This window comes from Python bivittatus, unplaced genomic scaffold (assembly GCF_059951505.1).
Source record: "Python bivittatus isolate LINGU-HERP-01145 unplaced genomic scaffold, Pbiv_v1 ctg000570_np1212, whole genome shotgun sequence".
Taxonomy (NCBI): domain Eukaryota; kingdom Metazoa; phylum Chordata; class Lepidosauria; order Squamata; family Pythonidae; genus Python; species Python bivittatus.
This window is the reverse complement of record NW_028277097.1, coordinates 24,981,774-24,999,921: the sequence shown is the minus strand read 5'-3', so window position 1 is coordinate 24,999,921 and position 18,148 is coordinate 24,981,774. Positions and strand designations below refer to the sequence as shown.

The following is an 18,148-nucleotide window of genomic DNA, read 5'->3' as shown; positions in this document are numbered from 1 at the left end:
CTCGGTACCAATGCAGGCCACCACGGCTGGGTCCTGCCAACTTAACTCTACACCTGCTTTTGCCCAGCTTAGCGGACTGTGGGCATACCGAGGGGGTGCTGGTGCTGAATCAGTTTACCTGGACTTCAGGAACTGGGGAAAGGGCCTGGGGGCCACAGGACAAGGAGCCAGTACCTGGACCGACACCACGATGAGCAGACAGGTCTGCGCCATGAGGGCGAAGGACTGGTAATCAGCAGCGTCCTTCCCATCACTCCGTACAGAGTCAAGAATGGTTCCGTATGGGATGAAGAAAAGCACCAGAGAGCTGTATATGCTGTACATGATGCACTTGGCAAATTCCTTTTTGTTGAAGTACAAATTCTGCTGGCCAGGCGCATACAGCTGGGGGAACTGCAGGCTCCAGCGATCGTTCACATCCTGGGGGCAAAAAGAGGAGGCCAGGCACCAGTGTGGCAGCTGCTGTCGCTGCAGGAGATGTCCCGAGCCCACCCACCTTCCACCAAAGGCACAGCCTAGTTCGGGGGTCGTCCGTGCGTTACTCGCTGGCCTCTTGCTTCTGGAAGGTTGACCCTGCTGGAGCAGGTTTGGCTTCCAGAGAAAGGCTGTCCACAACACGGGGACACGATGGAGAAGCACCTCCTCCCAGCCTCAGCCCGGTGACGGCTCTATTCTAGGCTAACTGGAGCTTCGCCATACCACTGGGCTACAGTAACGTGCGCTTTGCCTTTGGACCGTATTGCAGGAGTCCAAAAGTGTGGTGATGACGGCATGGGTTACTGTTTCAAGGTCTCCCTGATCCGAGGAGAGTTGCAACTGGCACACCAGCCACAGCTGGGCAAAGGCCCACCTGACACAGCTTCCACCTGCTGTTGGCAGGGCCTGGAAGGCCAGGAAGATCCTCAAGTCATGGACCTGCTCCTGTAAAATGTGTTTGGGTCCATCCGGAGCCACAGCTTAACTGATGTTTCAGGGAGACTAGGATGCTGGTGGACAAAGTGCAGCTCTGTTTTCCTAGGGGTTAATCTGAGCTTGTTTCTCCCCATCCAGACCCTGATAGTATCCAGGCACCAGTTCAGGACCCCCACAGCATCGCTGGCCTGGTCGCTGATGGTACCTCGCTTTGAACTGATGGCTTTCTCTCCCAGGAGCTTCCTGTAGATGCTAAATAATACGGAAGAGAGGGCCAAGGCCTGTGGCACCCCACGGGGGACAACCGTGGGCTGGATCACTCTACTCCCCAGACTAGCAACCCTTGCACGCAGCCTGCTAAGATAGCATGTCAATGGTATATAATGCTAAGAGATCTCATAGGACCAGGAGAAGTGCGCTCCTAACAGGGATCATTACCAGAGTGACCAATATTGTTTCATCCAACAGCTGGGCTTAAATCATCACCGAAAGGGTCCCAATCTCCTTCCTTTGGGGTTGACTCCCAGCCACCCTCTCAACAGCCTTCCCCAAAAGGGGGAGGTTGAGACTGAATAGAAGTTGTCAAGTATGGCTGGATCAAGAGATGGCCTCTTTAAGAAAGGATGCAACACTGCATCCTTCAAGCCTGGGGCCACATTGACCTCCCTCAAAGAGTCATCTCAAATTCTGGCAACCCTGTTCCCAAGAGCTGGGTGGCACATGGGCCCAGCGCGCAGGTGGCTGAGCTCATACCTCAGAGGATCCTCACCACATCCACTGGTTCCCCAAGCTCAGAAGAATCCCCACTCACATCACCTTGCCTGGCTCTGCCCAGTTGGGTCCAACCCTGAGAAAATACTGGAGATTCTATCTGCAAAGAAACCCATAAAAACTTGAGAGTATCTTGCAGGAGTCCTATCCTCCCCATTCTTTCCCAGCAGGGACCAGTTCAACCTGACAGGGCTGCTGGGTGGGAATATGTGGACACAATAAAGATTGAGAAGAATTATTGCCACTGTAGACCAAAACATCGGCATGTTCCTATTCTTGGTCATGTTTACTCCTAGGTTTTTCACTTGCTTCATCTCCCTAGAGCTGGCCATGATCAACCAATGGAAAGACACTGTGAGATGCCACCTCATCCAGACCTCTGGTTGTCTCCTTGCATCAGAAATCAACCAAAACAAGAATGAGTAGCTTGCCAAATTGTCAAGGAATTCCCAAGTGCCTCTGGAAACAGTGAGGATCCATTAACCACCTGGATGGATACCTTAACAACCCCTCACCCATGCAGAGGTTTATGGTGCTCACCGTCTGCACGTTCTATAGACCCCAGAAAGTGCTCTGACCACAGCCAAGGATAGATGGCCAAGTCCTCCATATCCAGATCACTTCTTAACTGCTCTGAAGTAAAAACCTGTTCTCATGCGGCAGGGCTGAGATGATGTGGGACAAGCCCATGGACTTACATGTCTAGCTGAAGTTACCCTGCTTTGTAAACAGAGACAAAACAGGGGGCCTCTGGAGATTGGACCCATGCTTCTGGCATGGAGGTTCCATCTACTCCATCAAGTCTTCTTGGTCTATTGCTCTTCCTTCAGTTTCATGGGCTGAAAGCTTGCAAAATCTTAGGGCCGAGCTCTGCGAGCCAGCCATACCTGGTCAAAGAGGCTCATTCCAAGCACTGGCAAACAGGTGTACACCATGTTGTAAAGGGTGATGAACCATTCATCGTACACGGTCTGCAGGGAAAGAAGTGGGGTGGGGGGAAGGCGAGAAGGACATGAGACAGGCAGGCAGCACGGTGAGCAAACCTACAAGCCCGAGGCCAGTGCAGAGGGAGGGGGTGCCTGCAAGTCCTTCTAGACTCCCAGCGCTCAGGGGTGGCGTTCTGTCTCTCTCCAGGAGGCATCTGTCATGCTCTTCTCCCCATTTTATCCTCTGTTGCTACGATCAGAAGGATTTTGATAATATTTCAATAATTACTTTTTATCCTCTTATAATGATTGTTTTTTATCTATTTGCTGTTTTATTCAGTTGTTGTACACCACCCAGAGTTGCCTTGTGTGAGAGGGGTGGTGGTATAAAAGTGATTAATAAATAAATCAAATAAATAAATAGACTTCTTACGGGCGACCGTTGTGTTGGCTTGCAAGGCTGCCCCTACAGTAGAGAACCCAGTTTGCTGAGAACAGTGAGCGCACCCTTTGGCACCCAAACCAACCAATCCTGCGTGACAGTTTGCCCCTCCAGGGAATGCTGGTAACTTGGTGACATTGCCAAAAAGCGTTACAGTATGTGAAAGCCTTGGTTGACCAAAGCCACAACTGGGAGCATAGGTCAAGGTTTATGGGCCCATCTGGTGGTGACAACCATGCCACATGGAAGACGGTGACTTGGAATGCAAGAGCAGCATGCCATAAAGAGCATGAATCAGTGAATGAAATGAGAGCAAGAAAAAACAGTTCTGTGGTGTGTCTAAAACTGAGAGGAAGAGGAAGGGTGAAATAAATGGGAATAAAGATATCTGATCTTTGGGAGTGGATTCGATGCACACATACAAGGAAATGGAAACGTAGGTTTAACTGTAAATGAGAGGGCTAAAAAGTACATGAGGTGGTTTGGACATGAAGAGGGAATGAATGAGAATCAACACACAAAACAAACTTTTGAGGCAAGAATAAATGGGTTGAGAGGAAAGCATAAGGCAGCTTTCCCTACGAGGCAGTGGGGTGATGGGTCTGCCTGCCTGCCTGCCTGCCTGCCTAGAGCGACTCCAGAGCCTGGCTTGGCTGAGAGAGGGTGACTGCTGCAGCCATCGGTCAGCTGGGTTCACACACGGTGCACAGTCGAGAAGCTACGTGTGTACTCATCCTGAGATTGCTTAGTTTTAACCAGCTAGGTTTTTTTCTCTCTCTGCAAGCCGCTATGCTGTGCAAATCCAGGCTGTGAGGCTCATGTCCCGGTCCAACACACTGGCCCAGGGCACAGACATGTAAGATGGAGAGCTTCCCAGGCACGACCCCAGTGGTGTGCTGGAGCTGGCTCGCACAAATCGATTGTTACATGTTCTGGAATTTTGCAAGCCAGTTAAGAGCAGAGCCAAGCCACGACTCCTGCCACACTGATCAGCCATTCCGTGCCAAGTCATGCAGCGGCAGCAATGGAGCCAGCAGAACTGGTTCTTAAACTTTTACCGCACGACTCCCAAAGCCGAGAAGAAGGGGGTGGCCACTGAGAACAGACGGAGCATGAGCCAGCAGCATGAGACAGCTGCTCGAAGGGCTAATGCAGTCGTGGGGTGCATCAGAAAAAGCACCACATCACAGACCCAGGAAGTCCTTATTCCTCTCTGCTTGGCACTGGCGAGACCAAACCTGGAGCACGTCTGTATGACTCTGGGCACCCTATTTCCAGAAGGGTATGGAGAGGGTTCAGGGGCAAGGAAGGTGGTACAGGGCCCATAGGACGTGCCTGATGAGGACAGACTGGAGGAACTGGGGAGGTTTGGTCTGGAGAAAAGAAGATGGAGGGCAGACAGGGCGGCCACGTTCAGGTCCATAAAGGGAAGCTACAGGGAAGACGGTGGTGAACGATTTTCCATGGCCACAGAATCCAGGACCAGAAATCATGGGCACGAGTTGCAATTCCCGCCTCCCCTCTTGAATCAGGAGAAGGATTTAATTCTCCTCATCCTCCCTCCAAGCCTCCCCCGGCGAAAGTGGGTCTGAGGGCTCCGGGCCTGGCTGTGTCAAGGCCCCATGGCAGGCGAGTGACTCCTGGTGGGGCTTCCAGGTTGTTTCTCCAAGGGGTCCACTAGGAGCTCTTTCCCCCAGCTGAGTGGGCCACAGCCACTGAGGAGAGAGGGAGCCGGGGGCCGAGAGGAATGGCGGGAGAGTCCGCGGACAACGGAGGACGGGGTGGAGAGAGAGGCAGGCCTTTTCCTCCTGTCTCCCGCAGCGGTGGGGACTGAGAGCAGATGGGCCCGCAGGTGGCACTCCTCCATCTCCTCCACCCCTCCGAAAGGCTGCTGGGCAACTGCCGCGGCCACTTCTCGCACTGCCCGTTGTCCTGGCGAAGGAAAAGCACTCATGGCCATTAGCCAACCAGCTGGCTCCTTCACCAGGCTCTGCCTGGCGGAGACTCCTGGAAGGAACTCCCGCCCGTCTGACAGCCCGGTAGGAAGAGTGATGCCACCGGGACGTTGGCTGGAGCGGGCCAGGGAGGCGCTCCAGCCCTCTTCGCCCTCCCCGCCGGCTGCCTCTAGGGTGGAAGCCACGGCCCGTGCAAGGCAAGTACCTGGGCAGAGAAGCCGGAGAAGAAGCCGTACCAGAAGTGCACCAGCGTGAAGGCAAAGTTTTTGTAGAAGAAGTAGGACAGGAACTTGCACATGCGGATGTACGACCACCGGCCGTGGACCAGGAGCAGCCGCTGCAGGTAGCGGAACTGTGCGAATGAGAAGTCACTGGACAGCACCGCCTGCATCCCCTCCTGGCCGCTGATGCCAACGCCGATGTGGGCAGCTGCAGGACCCAACGGAGGCAGGCTGTCAGCTGGGAGCGGGAGGGGGAGAAGCCGAGACTGGCCTGCATACGGGCTGGGGGGCTTATATGTGGACCCCTCCTGCCCTCTGGCAGGAAACTGGCCTCAGTGCCCCCCCCAGCCGACTCTGCTCCCTCCGCCGCTCTTGCCAGGGGGAGCCACCTCATCTCAGCAGAGGAGCTCCCACCCTCCACCCTGCTGAGAAACTGGGGCTCACAGTGGACCTGGATGTAATGACAGCCTGTCATGAAAGAGGGCATCTGACATGCCCAGAGGCTGTGCCAGAGTGGGCTATGACAGGCTTTCACCGCCTTGTCTCAGCCCTTCCCGTCAGCTTGTATTGCTTACTTGAAAATTTCCATTTGAACGGCCCCGGCTAGTCCAGGGTTGCGGCTGACTATGGGGCCTTCCTTAATTGCCCTGACTGAAATCGAAATGTTTGTTTAAATCAAGGTTTCCAGAGAATCCTGGAAGAGTTTAAGGAAGGGCGAGGCTGTTGGAGAAAACGTTGCAGCTCCGTTGAGAGTGCAAATGATGAAGGCGGGGGCTCCCTTCACCAGATGCATCCAAGGGGAGACTCGACAGCCATCGGTCCAGCAAGCGTGAACTTGGAAGAGCGGAGCACCTCCGCAGCCCCTTTCAACTCCAGGAGCCCCGAGGTCTTCTACAGACAGGTCTCTATCCCAGAACCTCTTTTTAGGGCAGGGCTCAGGAGCAGCCCCTCCACTCAAGAGGGATGGAGGAGGTGGTCGTGTGAGCGCCAGGAGGGAGGGGGCAATCCAGAGGCCCCAGGGACTTTTGCACCAGGCACTGACGGACATGCCCCAATGGTCCCGAGGCTACGGCACTGGGCCTCCAAGCCTAATGAGATGGCACAGCGGAAGACTAGGAAGGGTGGGACAGAGACGCCGATGTGTTTGCGGCCATCCTTCAAGGAAACGCGAGGCACTCATCTGCAGCCGTGCCTCCAAAAGCAGAGAGAAAGCCAGCCACAGCAGCCATGGCCGCCCCGCTGGATTTGTTTTCCGTGCTCTGCCCCTTTGCCCGGCTTGTCCTGCCCATGCCGAGTCCCTCTGCCTTCTGCAGCTTCTCCCCTGGCCCTGGCCGCAAGCAGAGCCACCCCGCCACACTCACTCTTGATCATGCCGACGTCATTGGCGCCATCCCCGATGGCCAGGGTGACGGCGTTCCTGTACTTCTTCACCAGCCCCACCACTTGGGCCTTCTGCAGAGGAGTCACCCGGCAGCAGATCACCGTTTTGCACAGGCAGGCTGTGTTCACCAGCTCTTCCGCCAGCTCCCCCTCCAGCGCGTAGGCCTGACACGGGCACAGAGCGGGCATGAGTGTGTGGGAGAGGACAGCCCTTCCCCCAGAGAGGTAGCAAGACTGGAGTGCAAAACACGCAGGAAAAAGCCAACGAGTTCTGGGCTGAGCAAGGACAGGGAGAAGCTCTCTTCCCTGGCTCTTGGGGGACCATCCCTTGCTGGCACTCATTTATTTACTTATTAAGTCGCTTTACATGGCCGCCCTTCTCACAGTATCACCAAAGCATTCAAAAACCTACAACGGTTGCCAGAAAGAAGCCCAGCGAACACTCAGTGGTAACATCTGACCTCCCCCCCCCGCCCCCCAGAGCACATCCTTCAGGTCTTCAGCGCTGCCAGGATCGGGGCCAGTCTAATCTCGGGAGTGGGGGGCAGGGGGCAGGGGCATGGCATTACTGCAGGCTTCCGCTGTTTTGCCCCCTGGGCCCTACAGACCCTGGCTTGCAACCTGGTCCATTGGAGAAGGCGCACAGCCTCAGACGCCCCTTACCAAGCTGTGCCCGTTAATTATCAGGCCGTACTCTCCAGCGGCTGGCTCTTTGTTCCAGAAGCTGCAGCAGCTGGACTTCACGGTGTGGATGTCAACCTCGTCCTCCTTCGTGGCAGCCTCCACTTGTATCCTGTCCCTTGCTTTCCTAACAAAGATCGAGCGCGGTGAACCCCCTGGATGTGCACAGAGAGGGGGACTGTCGCATTCACGCGGGGCTGCAACCTGATGGCTCTTGTGGGCAAGGCCAGAGGGACACAGAAGCCGGGCGGAGGGGCACCCAGCAACGGCTGTGGGACTTGAGCTGCACCCGTGCAAATGGTTCGGGGGAACAGGGCCGCCAGCACGCTTTCTACCTCTCCTTGACAGCCCTGACCGGCCAGCGACTCGTTCCCGTCCAAACCGCATCCCACTGAGCCACGGATGGCGCCGCCACAGCCACTATTATTAACATCATCATTAAAATGTATATGCCACCTTATTCCCACCAACTCTGGGCAGTTTCCGCATTGTTTAAAACATTCAATGGACCTAGGCCAGAGAAATCTAAGAGGCTCATGTCTGAACGAACCATCAAATTGAGAGGCAGTCACTGCCTGGCAGACTTGGCTCATCCCATTGCCTAGGTCCACACGACACCCTGAAAAATGGCTGGGTTCACACAACGGTCAGATAAAGACCTGGCGATGGCCTTTCACAACGTGCTAATCTTGGTTGGCTGGTTTGCCTCTTACCGTGTTGAATGAACCCAGAAATGGATTAAGCATGTTATATGAAGGCAGCTTGCAGAGACTGTGAGGATCACGTGTGGCCCAGCTGGGGGTTGCCACCCACACCTCTCGGTCGCTGCCTTGGAGATGGAGGGCAGCCCAGAAATGTGGCAGTTCAGTGAGTCTGAGAGGATCCTTTCCTGTTTGGGAGTCCTAAGGGAACACTCCTTCTGACACCCCAAATGAGGCCTTGGCCCTCAGAGAGGCCCGCCTTTGGTCACTGTGTCCAGCAGCAGCCGGGATGATTGAGTGAGGGCTGCTTCTGAAAGGGTGGCAGAGAGCAGCTGTGCTTTCTCTGGGACCTTGAGGGCACCCTCGGCTCCTCCAGGAGTTGGACGAGGTTTCTTGCAAGGATGCTCCCCGGCTCCGTTGTCCTCTGGTTCTCCATCCTCTCTCTGCCCAGCTGCCCTTCCCATCTGAAACCGACCCACCCGGAGCAGCTGTCCTCTCTCACAGATGGGCACGAGAAAGGGTGGGAGGGAAGCCGGGCACGCTCTTCACCTGAGCTCCTGCTGCACTTCCTCTGAGCTGTTGCCGTGGATGAAGAAGATGTCCTTCATGGCATCATACAGCATGTTGCAGGAGTAGCCAATGTTCACCGCAGTCTCTGGGGAAAAAGGCCCCCCGGTCCATTATCTTAAGGAAGAAGAGAGACCCCCTCCTTTCCCCATGGGGAGCCCTCGTCTGGCCTGCCTCCACATAGTCCCCAGGGGCCTGCCTACATGGGGCCAGGGGAGGGTGCCCTAACCCTGCATCCAGAGAACTGGCATGCCAGCCAGAAGACGAAGCCCACTGTCCTGGCAGAGGGATCTTCTGTATGCAAAGCTAGGACTTAATTCTTAATTCCTTGCTGGCCTTCCTCAACTCAGCTAAATCCAAGACCTGCTCTTCTCTCTGCCTTGGCATCCCATTCTCCTTGCCCACATGCAGAACCCGCTTCTCTCTTCTTTTGCCTTTGCACTTGCGTGTTTCTGTTCCGCCACACCTGCGTGACTTCCTTCTGTGCTCCTCTCCTGATTCTGGCTCCCCAGGCAGACCAAAGATTTGGCCTGGAAAGCTTGCTGACCCGTCTGTTTGGTTCCTGGAGGCAGGAAGGCTGACGCCTTTGCCAGCAGGGTTCCTCAGCTGCCGGTCGAGGGCAGGGCGGCCCTCCTGCCTCCCCTCCCAGCAGCAGTCCTTCGAGAACCCGTTTATCTGCCCAGGAACCTTGCTGGGGAGCAGCTGCTCTGAAGCGAGGAAGGCTCTTCCCAGTGTATTCCACCCGGGGGCAGGGGCGGGAGGGTGGAGGCATGACCCCTCTTGCCACAACAGGTGGGTAGCAGAGGGGCACCACGTCCCCTGAATGTGCCCAATGGGAGTTCTGGGGTGCCACTTCCGGATCTCCCCAGCTTAGGCCCTTCTGCCCCAGTCCTTCACTGTCTGCTCTTTGCTCCCCCTGCTTGGTACCTTCCTTGTCGCCGGTGAGCACCCAGATCTTAATATGTGCCTTTTCCAAGATCTCAATCGTCTGGGAAACACCGTCCTGCAGCTTGTCCTCAATGGCAGTGGCACCAAGTAACTAGAGAGAAAGGAGCGGTCAGTCGGGGTGGGGACCTTCTGGCGAGGGCAGGCGGGGTGCCTCTCCCAACGCGCTGGTGCCTCAAGCATCGTTTACCTGCCAGGGTGCTGGCTGATCCTCTCAAGCCACACACCCTCTCCCTCCAGAGAACTGCCTGTTGCCAGGCTTGCAACGCAGCAGCGTTAACGGTGCGGTGCGTGTGTGTGTGTGGGGGGAGCATCTATTGTTATGCCAGGACAAGCGGCAGAGGCAGAGTCATAAACAGAGTCAGGAGCCAGAATAGGCCAGGCGTTTCTCAAGTGCATCCCCACTGGACCCTCGTCCTTCCTGTGACCTTCTGGCATTTCGCTGCAGGCGGACAGGCAGGCGATGAAAAAAACCCAAGTTATGCAACACAGCAGCGGAAAAGTGGACACATTTTAAGAGCCACACAGTGACTAGAAGGACAGGCCGGATCTACAGGGGCACCCAGAGAGACTGTCCAGCACAGACATAAATACCCATCGTGTGCCCAAGGCATGGACAGAAGGAAAGGAAAACAACTCTTCTGTGGCACAATGTGCACTGTCAATACACTGCAAATCCCTCATCCGTGGGATGCAGGCAGCGAATCTTGGCTCGATTAGACACTTTAAGGTGTGCAAATGCTGGTAGAAAGGAAATGGCCAGCATGTGGTCAGTTGCAAGGAATGAATATTTATCATACGGGAGCGCCATAGGGGAGCAGGTGTTGGGCACGTGGAACCTAAGACGTACGAGTGGTAACCAGAAGAGCGAGAGACCAGAACGAATGGGTGATGCGTGGACCTGGGATGAGCAAGGAGGGTGTTGAGACGGTTTGGAGAAAGTGGAGGAGGACTGAATTGTAAACAGCTCGGTGACGGAAAGATGACTGAGTCAAGGGGGAGAGAGGGAGGGCTGAGGGGGAGACTGAGAAAACCGTGGTTGGGTGAAAGCGACGAGACCCTCAAAAGGGAGACGGGAGACGTTTAGAGAACCAAAGGCGAGTACAAAGCAGTGGGTGGGTGCGGTGACAGAAAGGTGTTGGTGCAAATAGGTTTTAGATACGCCCCTTCCTTTTTCCTATCTTGTGCCTTTAATTTCCTTGGCTTAAGATTTTCTCGCTCCTTTTCTGCACTGCGCGCCACACTGCTTACCTCGCAATAGGTATTTGTGTATACACCCGTGCAGAAGGCAAGCAGTGTGGAGTCCAGGCACGGCGCATCTTACGCTTTCCTTTTCCACACTAATGACTGCTCAAGCAACATTTTAAAAAAGAAAAACAACATATAAAATGTTCTTGTGGTCTCATTCCAGGAGATGATCCTCCCCTTGGGATAAGCTGGATCTAGCCAGGGTCAGCGTCATCCAAGCTGGATGAAGTCTGCTGGGCCTGCGTGCCGCATAATTTACTCTGCTGCAGCTGAAGGTCTGTGTGTGTGCGCGTGTGTGCGTGTGATTGAATAGTTATGCTTTTTAGCTGCCTTGCACAGGGTTCTCAAGGATAAGCATTGAAGGAGAAACTCCCTGATCAATGAACAGACGGTTACCAAACTGTTCAGCAGAACTCCTTGCCCCAAGGTGCTGGGTGGTCCAAGGGCACCACGTGATCGCCCTGGGAGCAGCATCTGTGGGGGGGGGTGTGTGTGACTGCCATTTGCTGGGATTGGTAGATGGTGTGAGTGAAATAGGCAACAGCTTCCTCCTGGCCTCAGAGCAGATTTGGAGGAAGGTCTGCCCAGAAAGGCACCACCATGGCAGCCCAAACCATTCTTGCTGCCTGCCTTTGCCCACTGCTTGCCCGCTTCTTGCTGGGAGCCTACCAGCAGGTCTCTCTCAATCTCCTCATACAGTTCAGACAGCTTTCCCTCTCGGTCTTCCAAGTCTGTGCTCGCCTGGTGGTGACGCTGCTGCCAGTCCTCAAAGTAGAGCTCCTCCAGGTCCCGGTAAGCCACGACCAAGGTCCGCAAGCCCTCCCCTGCAAACTCCTAGGAAGACAGCAGGGGTCAGGGTCCCAGACCACCCACAGAGGCTCTCCGTGGCCAGTCACCCCCAGCGCACCCAGTGCTTGGAACTGCTGTCCCCACATCCAACCTGCCAGGGAGGCCACAGATCTGGAGCACCTCTGGGCACACGGGCCACAGAGCCCACGTAGGAGCTGGCCCGTGTTTCCAAGAGTTTGAGCTGGCCCCCATCTGGTAGTTGCGCCAAAGGGGCTGCCTCAGGGCACTACAGCTTCTCCTCTGGGGGTCCTTTGCCTATGGCCCAAAAAGATGTTAGTTCTGAAGGTCCTGACGGACTACAACAAAGACGAGGGAGTGGGCTTGCTCTCTATTGCTCCAGAGAGCAGGACTACAATCGGGGAGTTAAAACCACGAGGAAAAGGGTTCAGGCCAGGCTAGATAAACTGTGAGCTAGTCCCACCACTGCCCCATGAAGCGGTGAGTCCTCCTTTGCTGGAGGTCTTCAAGCGGAGGCTGGGTGGTTGCCCGTCAGAAATGCTCTGGTGGATCCAGCCCTGAGTAGGAGGCTGTGCCAGATGCCCTCATCCTTCAAAGGATGCTGGCGGCAACTCTGCAGCTCAGCTACCCTCTCGCTTCTATGCCTGGCTCTGTTGCTGGCATTAAGGAGGCCTACGGGGGGGGGGAGCGGGGAGGGGGGCAGCACAGCCTTGTCTCATGTTGGAGGGAGCAGTGCAATCCAGGTGAGGGACTCTTGGGGACAGAAAGCAAGCAGCCAGCAAGCCAGGCTCCTGTCTGCGTTTGGGAAGAGGGGGGGGCAACCCCCCGCAGCAGCATCTCAGCTGCACCAGGGGCACATACATCCAGGTGCTCGGTGGTTTCTTCCTTGAGGCGCCTGCAGGAAGGGTGGAGGAGCTCATACAGGATGGTGTCGGCACCTTTGCAGTACAGAGTCAGCCTGCCCCTCGGATTTCGCACTGGGAACAAGGCAGGGAGAGCAGAAGGTGAGTCTGCAGAAGACGGAGCCCAGATAAAGGCCCAACCCAGAGCGCGTGGGAGGCCCGCCCTTCCTCATCCCCCTTCCCCCCTCCAGACCACCAAACACGGCCCAGGCAGCCCACTTGCGAGGCTCCGGTCCTTCTGCCCAGCAGGCAGGTTGTCTGCACTGCTCCCCGCTCGCTGCAGCTGTGCGTCAGGCCGGGGAACCGGGAGGGTCTTGTGGTGGTGCAGAATTATAGCTTCTGCTGTGACACAAGCCAACTCCCAAGCGGAGGAAGAGCTCTAGCAACACGTATGCAGAATCAGAATGACGGGAAGGAAGAGAGACACACCGATGACCGACATCCTTTTGCGCACATTGTTGAAGTCCAGAATAGCAAGCAGCTCATAAACTAGGATCTCCCCCATTTCCACCACAGTGATGGTTGTGGGGGTGCGGGCACGAAACACGAAGCCAAAGTTCCTGGCTGCAGTCACCAACGCACCCTCATCGGGGGACTGGGCTTGGTACACCAACACACCTGCGGGCGAGGACAGTGCTGGACACTTTGCAAACATGAGCCACCCAGGAGCTCCGCGCTCCCCTACCAGCTCTGCTCTCTGGTGCAGCCTCACCCTCCTTTGTTTCTTCTGGCATCACCGTGTGGCAGAGGGAAAGGAGGCGGAAGAACCTGTGTACGGGCTCATCCCTGGCCTTCACCGCTTTAACCAGGCTGTGGTCGTAGAAGACAAACTTGGGGTCAGCCAATGGGTTCCATGAGAAGTCAACTTTCTCCATGGTCTGTGGGAGGAAATAAGGAAAACCGTGGCAGCTTCTACCGCTCTCAACTGGACTTTCCCTTCTGTCTGGGGACCACCCGTCCCCACACAGTGGGGAGGTGACGCTACTTGTAGGGCTCAACCATACTTACTGCCTGACCCAGCATGAAGACACCCATCAAACCATTTCCTGAGGAGACGCAAACACCCGTCATCCTCAACCCATCCCTGGCCTCGCCCATCTTTTCTTCCTCCATGTCACAAGTGGTGTGTCCAACCTCGGATGGCCCAGGGGGTGCTGGGCAGCCTGGGCATTTCACTGGCTAGGGAGTGCTGTGGTGGGCGCTGCCCTCCACACTATTTCCTCCCAGCTGATGGGGTGCCTGCCCCTCTTCAGAAGGAAGCTTCCCACTTTGCCAGGCCCGTCTCAGGCCTTCCCGGGCTCATTCTGTCCTTCAAAACTTCTGTTCCTCTGCAGGCTGAAGAGTTCATGAATCTCAGCTGGGGGCAGCAGGGAAGGGGGGAGCTGCAGTTTCCCTGCCTGTTGTCCTGCAGGGGAATATCCCACCTAAGTGTTGTGGAGCGGGGCCGCTTTGCCTACTCTAGCGTCACTGTGCATCTCTGCTTGCTGCCAGCCTCCCGTGCCACACTTAGTGATTCGAGATATCAGAATTTGAGCTGGACTGAAACTGACAAGCATTGTGCCAGTTTCCCCTTGGACCCCAATGGACAATAAAAAAATTGATTGATTGAGCTTCCCCAAGACTGCTCCTGTCCAAAAATAGCCCAGCTGGACAGGTAGGTAGCCAGGAGCCTCTCCCCATGACCCTCCTCTCCCCAACCAGGGAGGGAAGACGAGCGGACGTCAGAAGACTCATGGATCTTGCTACCAGTAAATGGCACCAAAGGGGGCTTCCCCATCTCTCTCCACACTTCTCATGTGGACAGACCCCTCTTCTGCTTGGATGCTGCAGCACAGCAGGAGTTGGAAGTGAGCAAGCATCCTTGGAGCACCTTCCACAGCGAGCAACAGCACTTGAGTGCTGCGATGCAGAAGAGCAGATAGTCTGGAAACAAGGTCACTGCAAAATATGGGGTAATTGAGTTCTCCTTGCCCGCCTGCCCCCCGTTGCCCCAGACTTGATCATCTCTCTGCAACGTGGATGGGCCGCCTAGAGGATTGGTGGTGGCAGTGGCCAGCGCTGCTGGGATACAAGAGCCCCTTCTCACAGGAGGGTTGGCTGAACAGCCCTTACCTCAACATCCTCCACCAGGTCTCCATCTGAATCAAAAATATCTCCTGTGGATGAGAAGCACAGACCAGCTTTGAAGGACAACCAGACATACCAGCTGCAAACTATCCAAGGGCCTGTGTGCGAGAGAACCTCTGTCCCCTCACAACAGCAAGTCTCCTGGGGACTCGGGGAGCTCCTGCTCCCCCTTCTCTGTGATGAAACTCCTAGGCCTGTCTCTCATTTACACAACCAAGAACATAAAGACGAAGGGATGCACCCACAGCCACGCCACACTTCTCCCCCTGCAGTCAGAATCAGACCCTCCCTGAATTGATGGTACCCAACTCTTGGCCATCTGACATCTCTACCTGGCAGAGACAGCTCGGGATCATGAAGGCCTGCCAGCCATTGTCCACCTCCTGCAAATGACCCTCAAGCCTCATCTGAATGAGACCCTGGGGACAGAGAGCTGAAACTGCAGGGAGCAGAGTGCGAAACATGCTGGGGTCCCCCCTCCGCTCGTCCCTTCCTTCTCTGGCAAGGAAAAGGGGGGCTGGCACCAGAGCCGGGAAGGGCTGGCCCGCTTCCATCTTTTCATCTGAGAGAGAGACACCGTTCAGTCTGGCCCCGCCTTACCGTAGACCTTTCCAGCGATGCAGCATTTGTTGAAGACCATAATATTCTGAGTGAGGGTCCCTGTTTTGTCTGAAAAGATGTATCTGATCTGCCCCAGCTCCTCATTGAGGGTGGTGGTGCGGGCCTGGGCAGGCATGTCTTGGGCTGGGTAGTACATCTTGTGGTCCCAGTCAATGTAAAAGCTGTTGCCCAGACGGATGATCTCAACGCTGGAGCAAAGGAAGGAATACTCTGGGCCCCTGGCAGGAAGGGGCGGCCTCTGCCCTCTGGAGAGGACCCTGGAAAGGGGAGGAGGCAGTGCCCCCTCCCACCCTGGCAATGTGATACGACTTCAGCCAGCTGTGTCTCCAGGTGATGTGACACTGCGGTAGAGCAGCAGCAGCAAGCTGTGCGCAGAGGGCAAAGGGCCACCCTGGCCGTGGCTGGAGACAAGGCCCCTTGGCTGGGGAGTGGGGGCTCCTCTCTCCTCTCGCTCCCCAAGTCAAGTCAGGGACAACCCCCTCAGGTGTTTGTTGGTGGCAAGAGAGGCCCTCTCTTTGGCAAAGCCATCCAAAGGGCACCGTGGAGTCTGGCAACTGAGCCTGCTTCTCAGTGCATCCCACCCCGTTGGCCAACCACAGTGGCAGCTCTTCCAGGATGAGTCAGAGACCATCTCCAGAAGCAGGTGACCAGGAGGAGAAAGAAGGAATTGTCCCAGCCCCAATTGCCTCTCAGACTGCCAGGTTCCATGGCATCTCCTTTCAAGCTTGGTGCCTGCAATGGGAGGTGGGGGGAAAGGCTGGCCTGGCCCCTCCGGCCACCATCTTACCTGACATAGAGAGAAATGGGCACCACAGTGTTGAGGATGATGACATATGACCAGAACACAAGAAACGCAGAGAAAAATGCTGAGTGGACATCGGTTGCCCAGGGCAGGTACACCTGGAACTGGTAGCCCTGTCTGTATTCCCAGATACAGCTGCCAATGGCGAGGATCAAACACATGATCGCCAAAAAGACAAAGATCTACCAAGAGAAGGAAAAACTGGAAATAGCCCAGGCGGCACAGGAGGATGTCTCCCAGTCTGGGGACCAGCCCCACCACCTCTCTGCAGCCTTCGGCTGAAGAGGAGGTCCTCAGGCACCTCCCCTCACAGCAGCTATGACTGTTGTGTCCTCCCTCCTAGGGCCTCGGCCAAACCTGTCTGTCAGATCAAATCAAAAGGTTGGAAGAGGACATCTGCTCAGCGATGGATCCACTAGAACCCCCCTAAAAGATGAGCACTTAGCCTCTGTTTGAAGACCTCCACTGATGAGAGCTCACAGCCTCATGTGACAGCCTCTTCTCATGTCCGGCTGACATCTCATGAGCTGACAATTCAACTGTCATCCTAGTTACATCACAGATACTATCCAGTAAATTTGTGCAATTGGACTCTTGGGGTTCTTCCAAATGTTTCATTTTCATACTTGCTAACATCATCAGTGCATCAACATGAATGAAATTTGGTAGCGGTTTATAGACAGCTTTCATGATTGGTCCTTTTTGGTTAGATCACTGCGACTTTTCTTGATTTGAAAGAAGAACAAGGGTGTATGAAAAGCTGTCCTCCTACGCGTCTATGGGTGCTCTAAAAAACACAAACTTGACATACCACTTCACTCAACTACCAGGGACCCCAAAACTCTAGCTCAAGAACACCCCAAGGTACTTGGACAGCTCGTAGATAGAAATGAACCATCATGGTGCCTCAAGAAAAATCAAAAATCTAACAACTGAAGAAGATGAAATCATTGCATGTCTACAGATCCAAAATTGGCAAAAGAATTAGTTGCAGCACTCTTACACAACTCACCAAACTTAGCAGAGCACACAAAAATCAAAACACCAAAACTCATAGAACTCATAAAACTTTGTCTTACCACTTATTTCCAGGTAGATGGAAAAACAAACAAATCAGAAGAATACCTTTAGAACCCCATCTCAGGATTCGTAGCAAATGTGATGCAACGCCTGAAAACAAGAATATTCCCACGCCTGCAACCCCAAATACAGATTGATTATGTAGATGATACTTTCACCATAACCAGAAAAGAACAGGTAGAAAACACATGTAAGACAATCAACAACACCTCTGATGGAATCAAATTCACATAAGAAGAAGAGAACAATAAGACAACCTGCACTAATAACACACACAGAGGAAGTTGTGTAGGAATCCTGCCCAGACAAGCAAAAACACACCAGGGTAACCCAGAACTCCAAAAACCAGAAATATTACATTTTCCAACTCAACGGATATGCATGCAAACTCACAAAAGTGCCTATCCACACACTCAGTCACAGCACAACTATTACAACCCACAAAAAGGATAACTCTGCCATACATCAAAAACTTCTCAAAAATCCCCAGCAACCCCTCGGCCTCTCTTTAGCAAGCAAACCAAGCCCTCCAAAGCGTCCTGAGCCAGCCCTAAAACCCGTAGCCAAAGAAGATAAAACTAGTACCCTTCACAACATGCAGTGAAAGGGCCACCATGTAGGAACAACAGGTAGAGGATTGCATGAACATCAGTTGGCAGTAGATGACATAATGAAGCATGCTTAATTTCACAACACAGAAACCAATTCAATTACAATTTCAGCTGGGAAACTGAAGACACTTTAGATCACGCAAGGGTTCTCTGAGCATGCAAGAGAATTCCTAGAAGCTTCGCCCTCTGACAAATCAGGCAACAGACATATAGAAACACTGCGCATTTATAAGCTGTTCAGAAAGGAATAACCAAAGATCAAAGGAAAGAGCAAACAACCCTGAGCACATTATACCTTATTGATTATGGGACATCAAGAGTGGTGCCCACTCTTAGTGGTCTCACAGACAGACCTTCTCCAGGATGATCTGTCCCCAGCTTGGCCCTTCAGGTCTCCCAATGGTGGATCCATGACCACTGTAAGAGAGTCCATCCACTGTGCTGCTGGT

General features: G+C 54.5%; 1 protein-coding gene across 5 annotated transcripts in view; it reads right to left on the bottom strand.

Moving 5' to 3' along the window:
* The window catches only part of LOC103058101 (phospholipid-transporting ATPase ID-like), a 50,541-nt gene that overhangs the window by 3,358 nt on the left and 29,035 nt on the right, over positions 1-18,148 (bottom strand). For 4 of the 5 annotated variants that reach the window (XM_088152688.1, XM_088152690.1, XM_088152689.1 and 1 more), the window contains 15 exons: positions 15,994-16,190; positions 15,186-15,394; positions 14,571-14,614; positions 13,171-13,336; positions 12,888-13,076; positions 12,418-12,533; positions 11,419-11,583; positions 9,484-9,595; positions 8,539-8,644; positions 7,271-7,415; positions 6,589-6,772; positions 5,212-5,435; positions 2,571-2,654; positions 1,724-1,783; positions 175-420 (listed from right to left, as the gene is read on the bottom strand). In XM_088152688.1, the coding sequence (XP_088008814.1) occupies positions 175-420; positions 1,724-1,783; positions 2,571-2,654; positions 5,212-5,435; positions 6,589-6,772; positions 7,271-7,415; positions 8,539-8,644; positions 9,484-9,595; positions 11,419-11,583; positions 12,418-12,533; positions 12,888-13,076; positions 13,171-13,336; positions 14,571-14,614; positions 15,186-15,394; positions 15,994-16,190 (2,247 nt within the window). The remainder of the gene's footprint in view (positions 1-174; positions 421-1,723; positions 1,784-2,570; positions 2,655-5,211; positions 5,436-6,588; positions 6,773-7,270; positions 7,416-8,538; positions 8,645-9,483; positions 9,596-11,418; positions 11,584-12,417; positions 12,534-12,887; positions 13,077-13,170; positions 13,337-14,570; positions 14,615-15,185; positions 15,395-15,993; positions 16,191-18,148) is intronic. The other variant, XM_088152691.1, reaches the window with a different exon arrangement.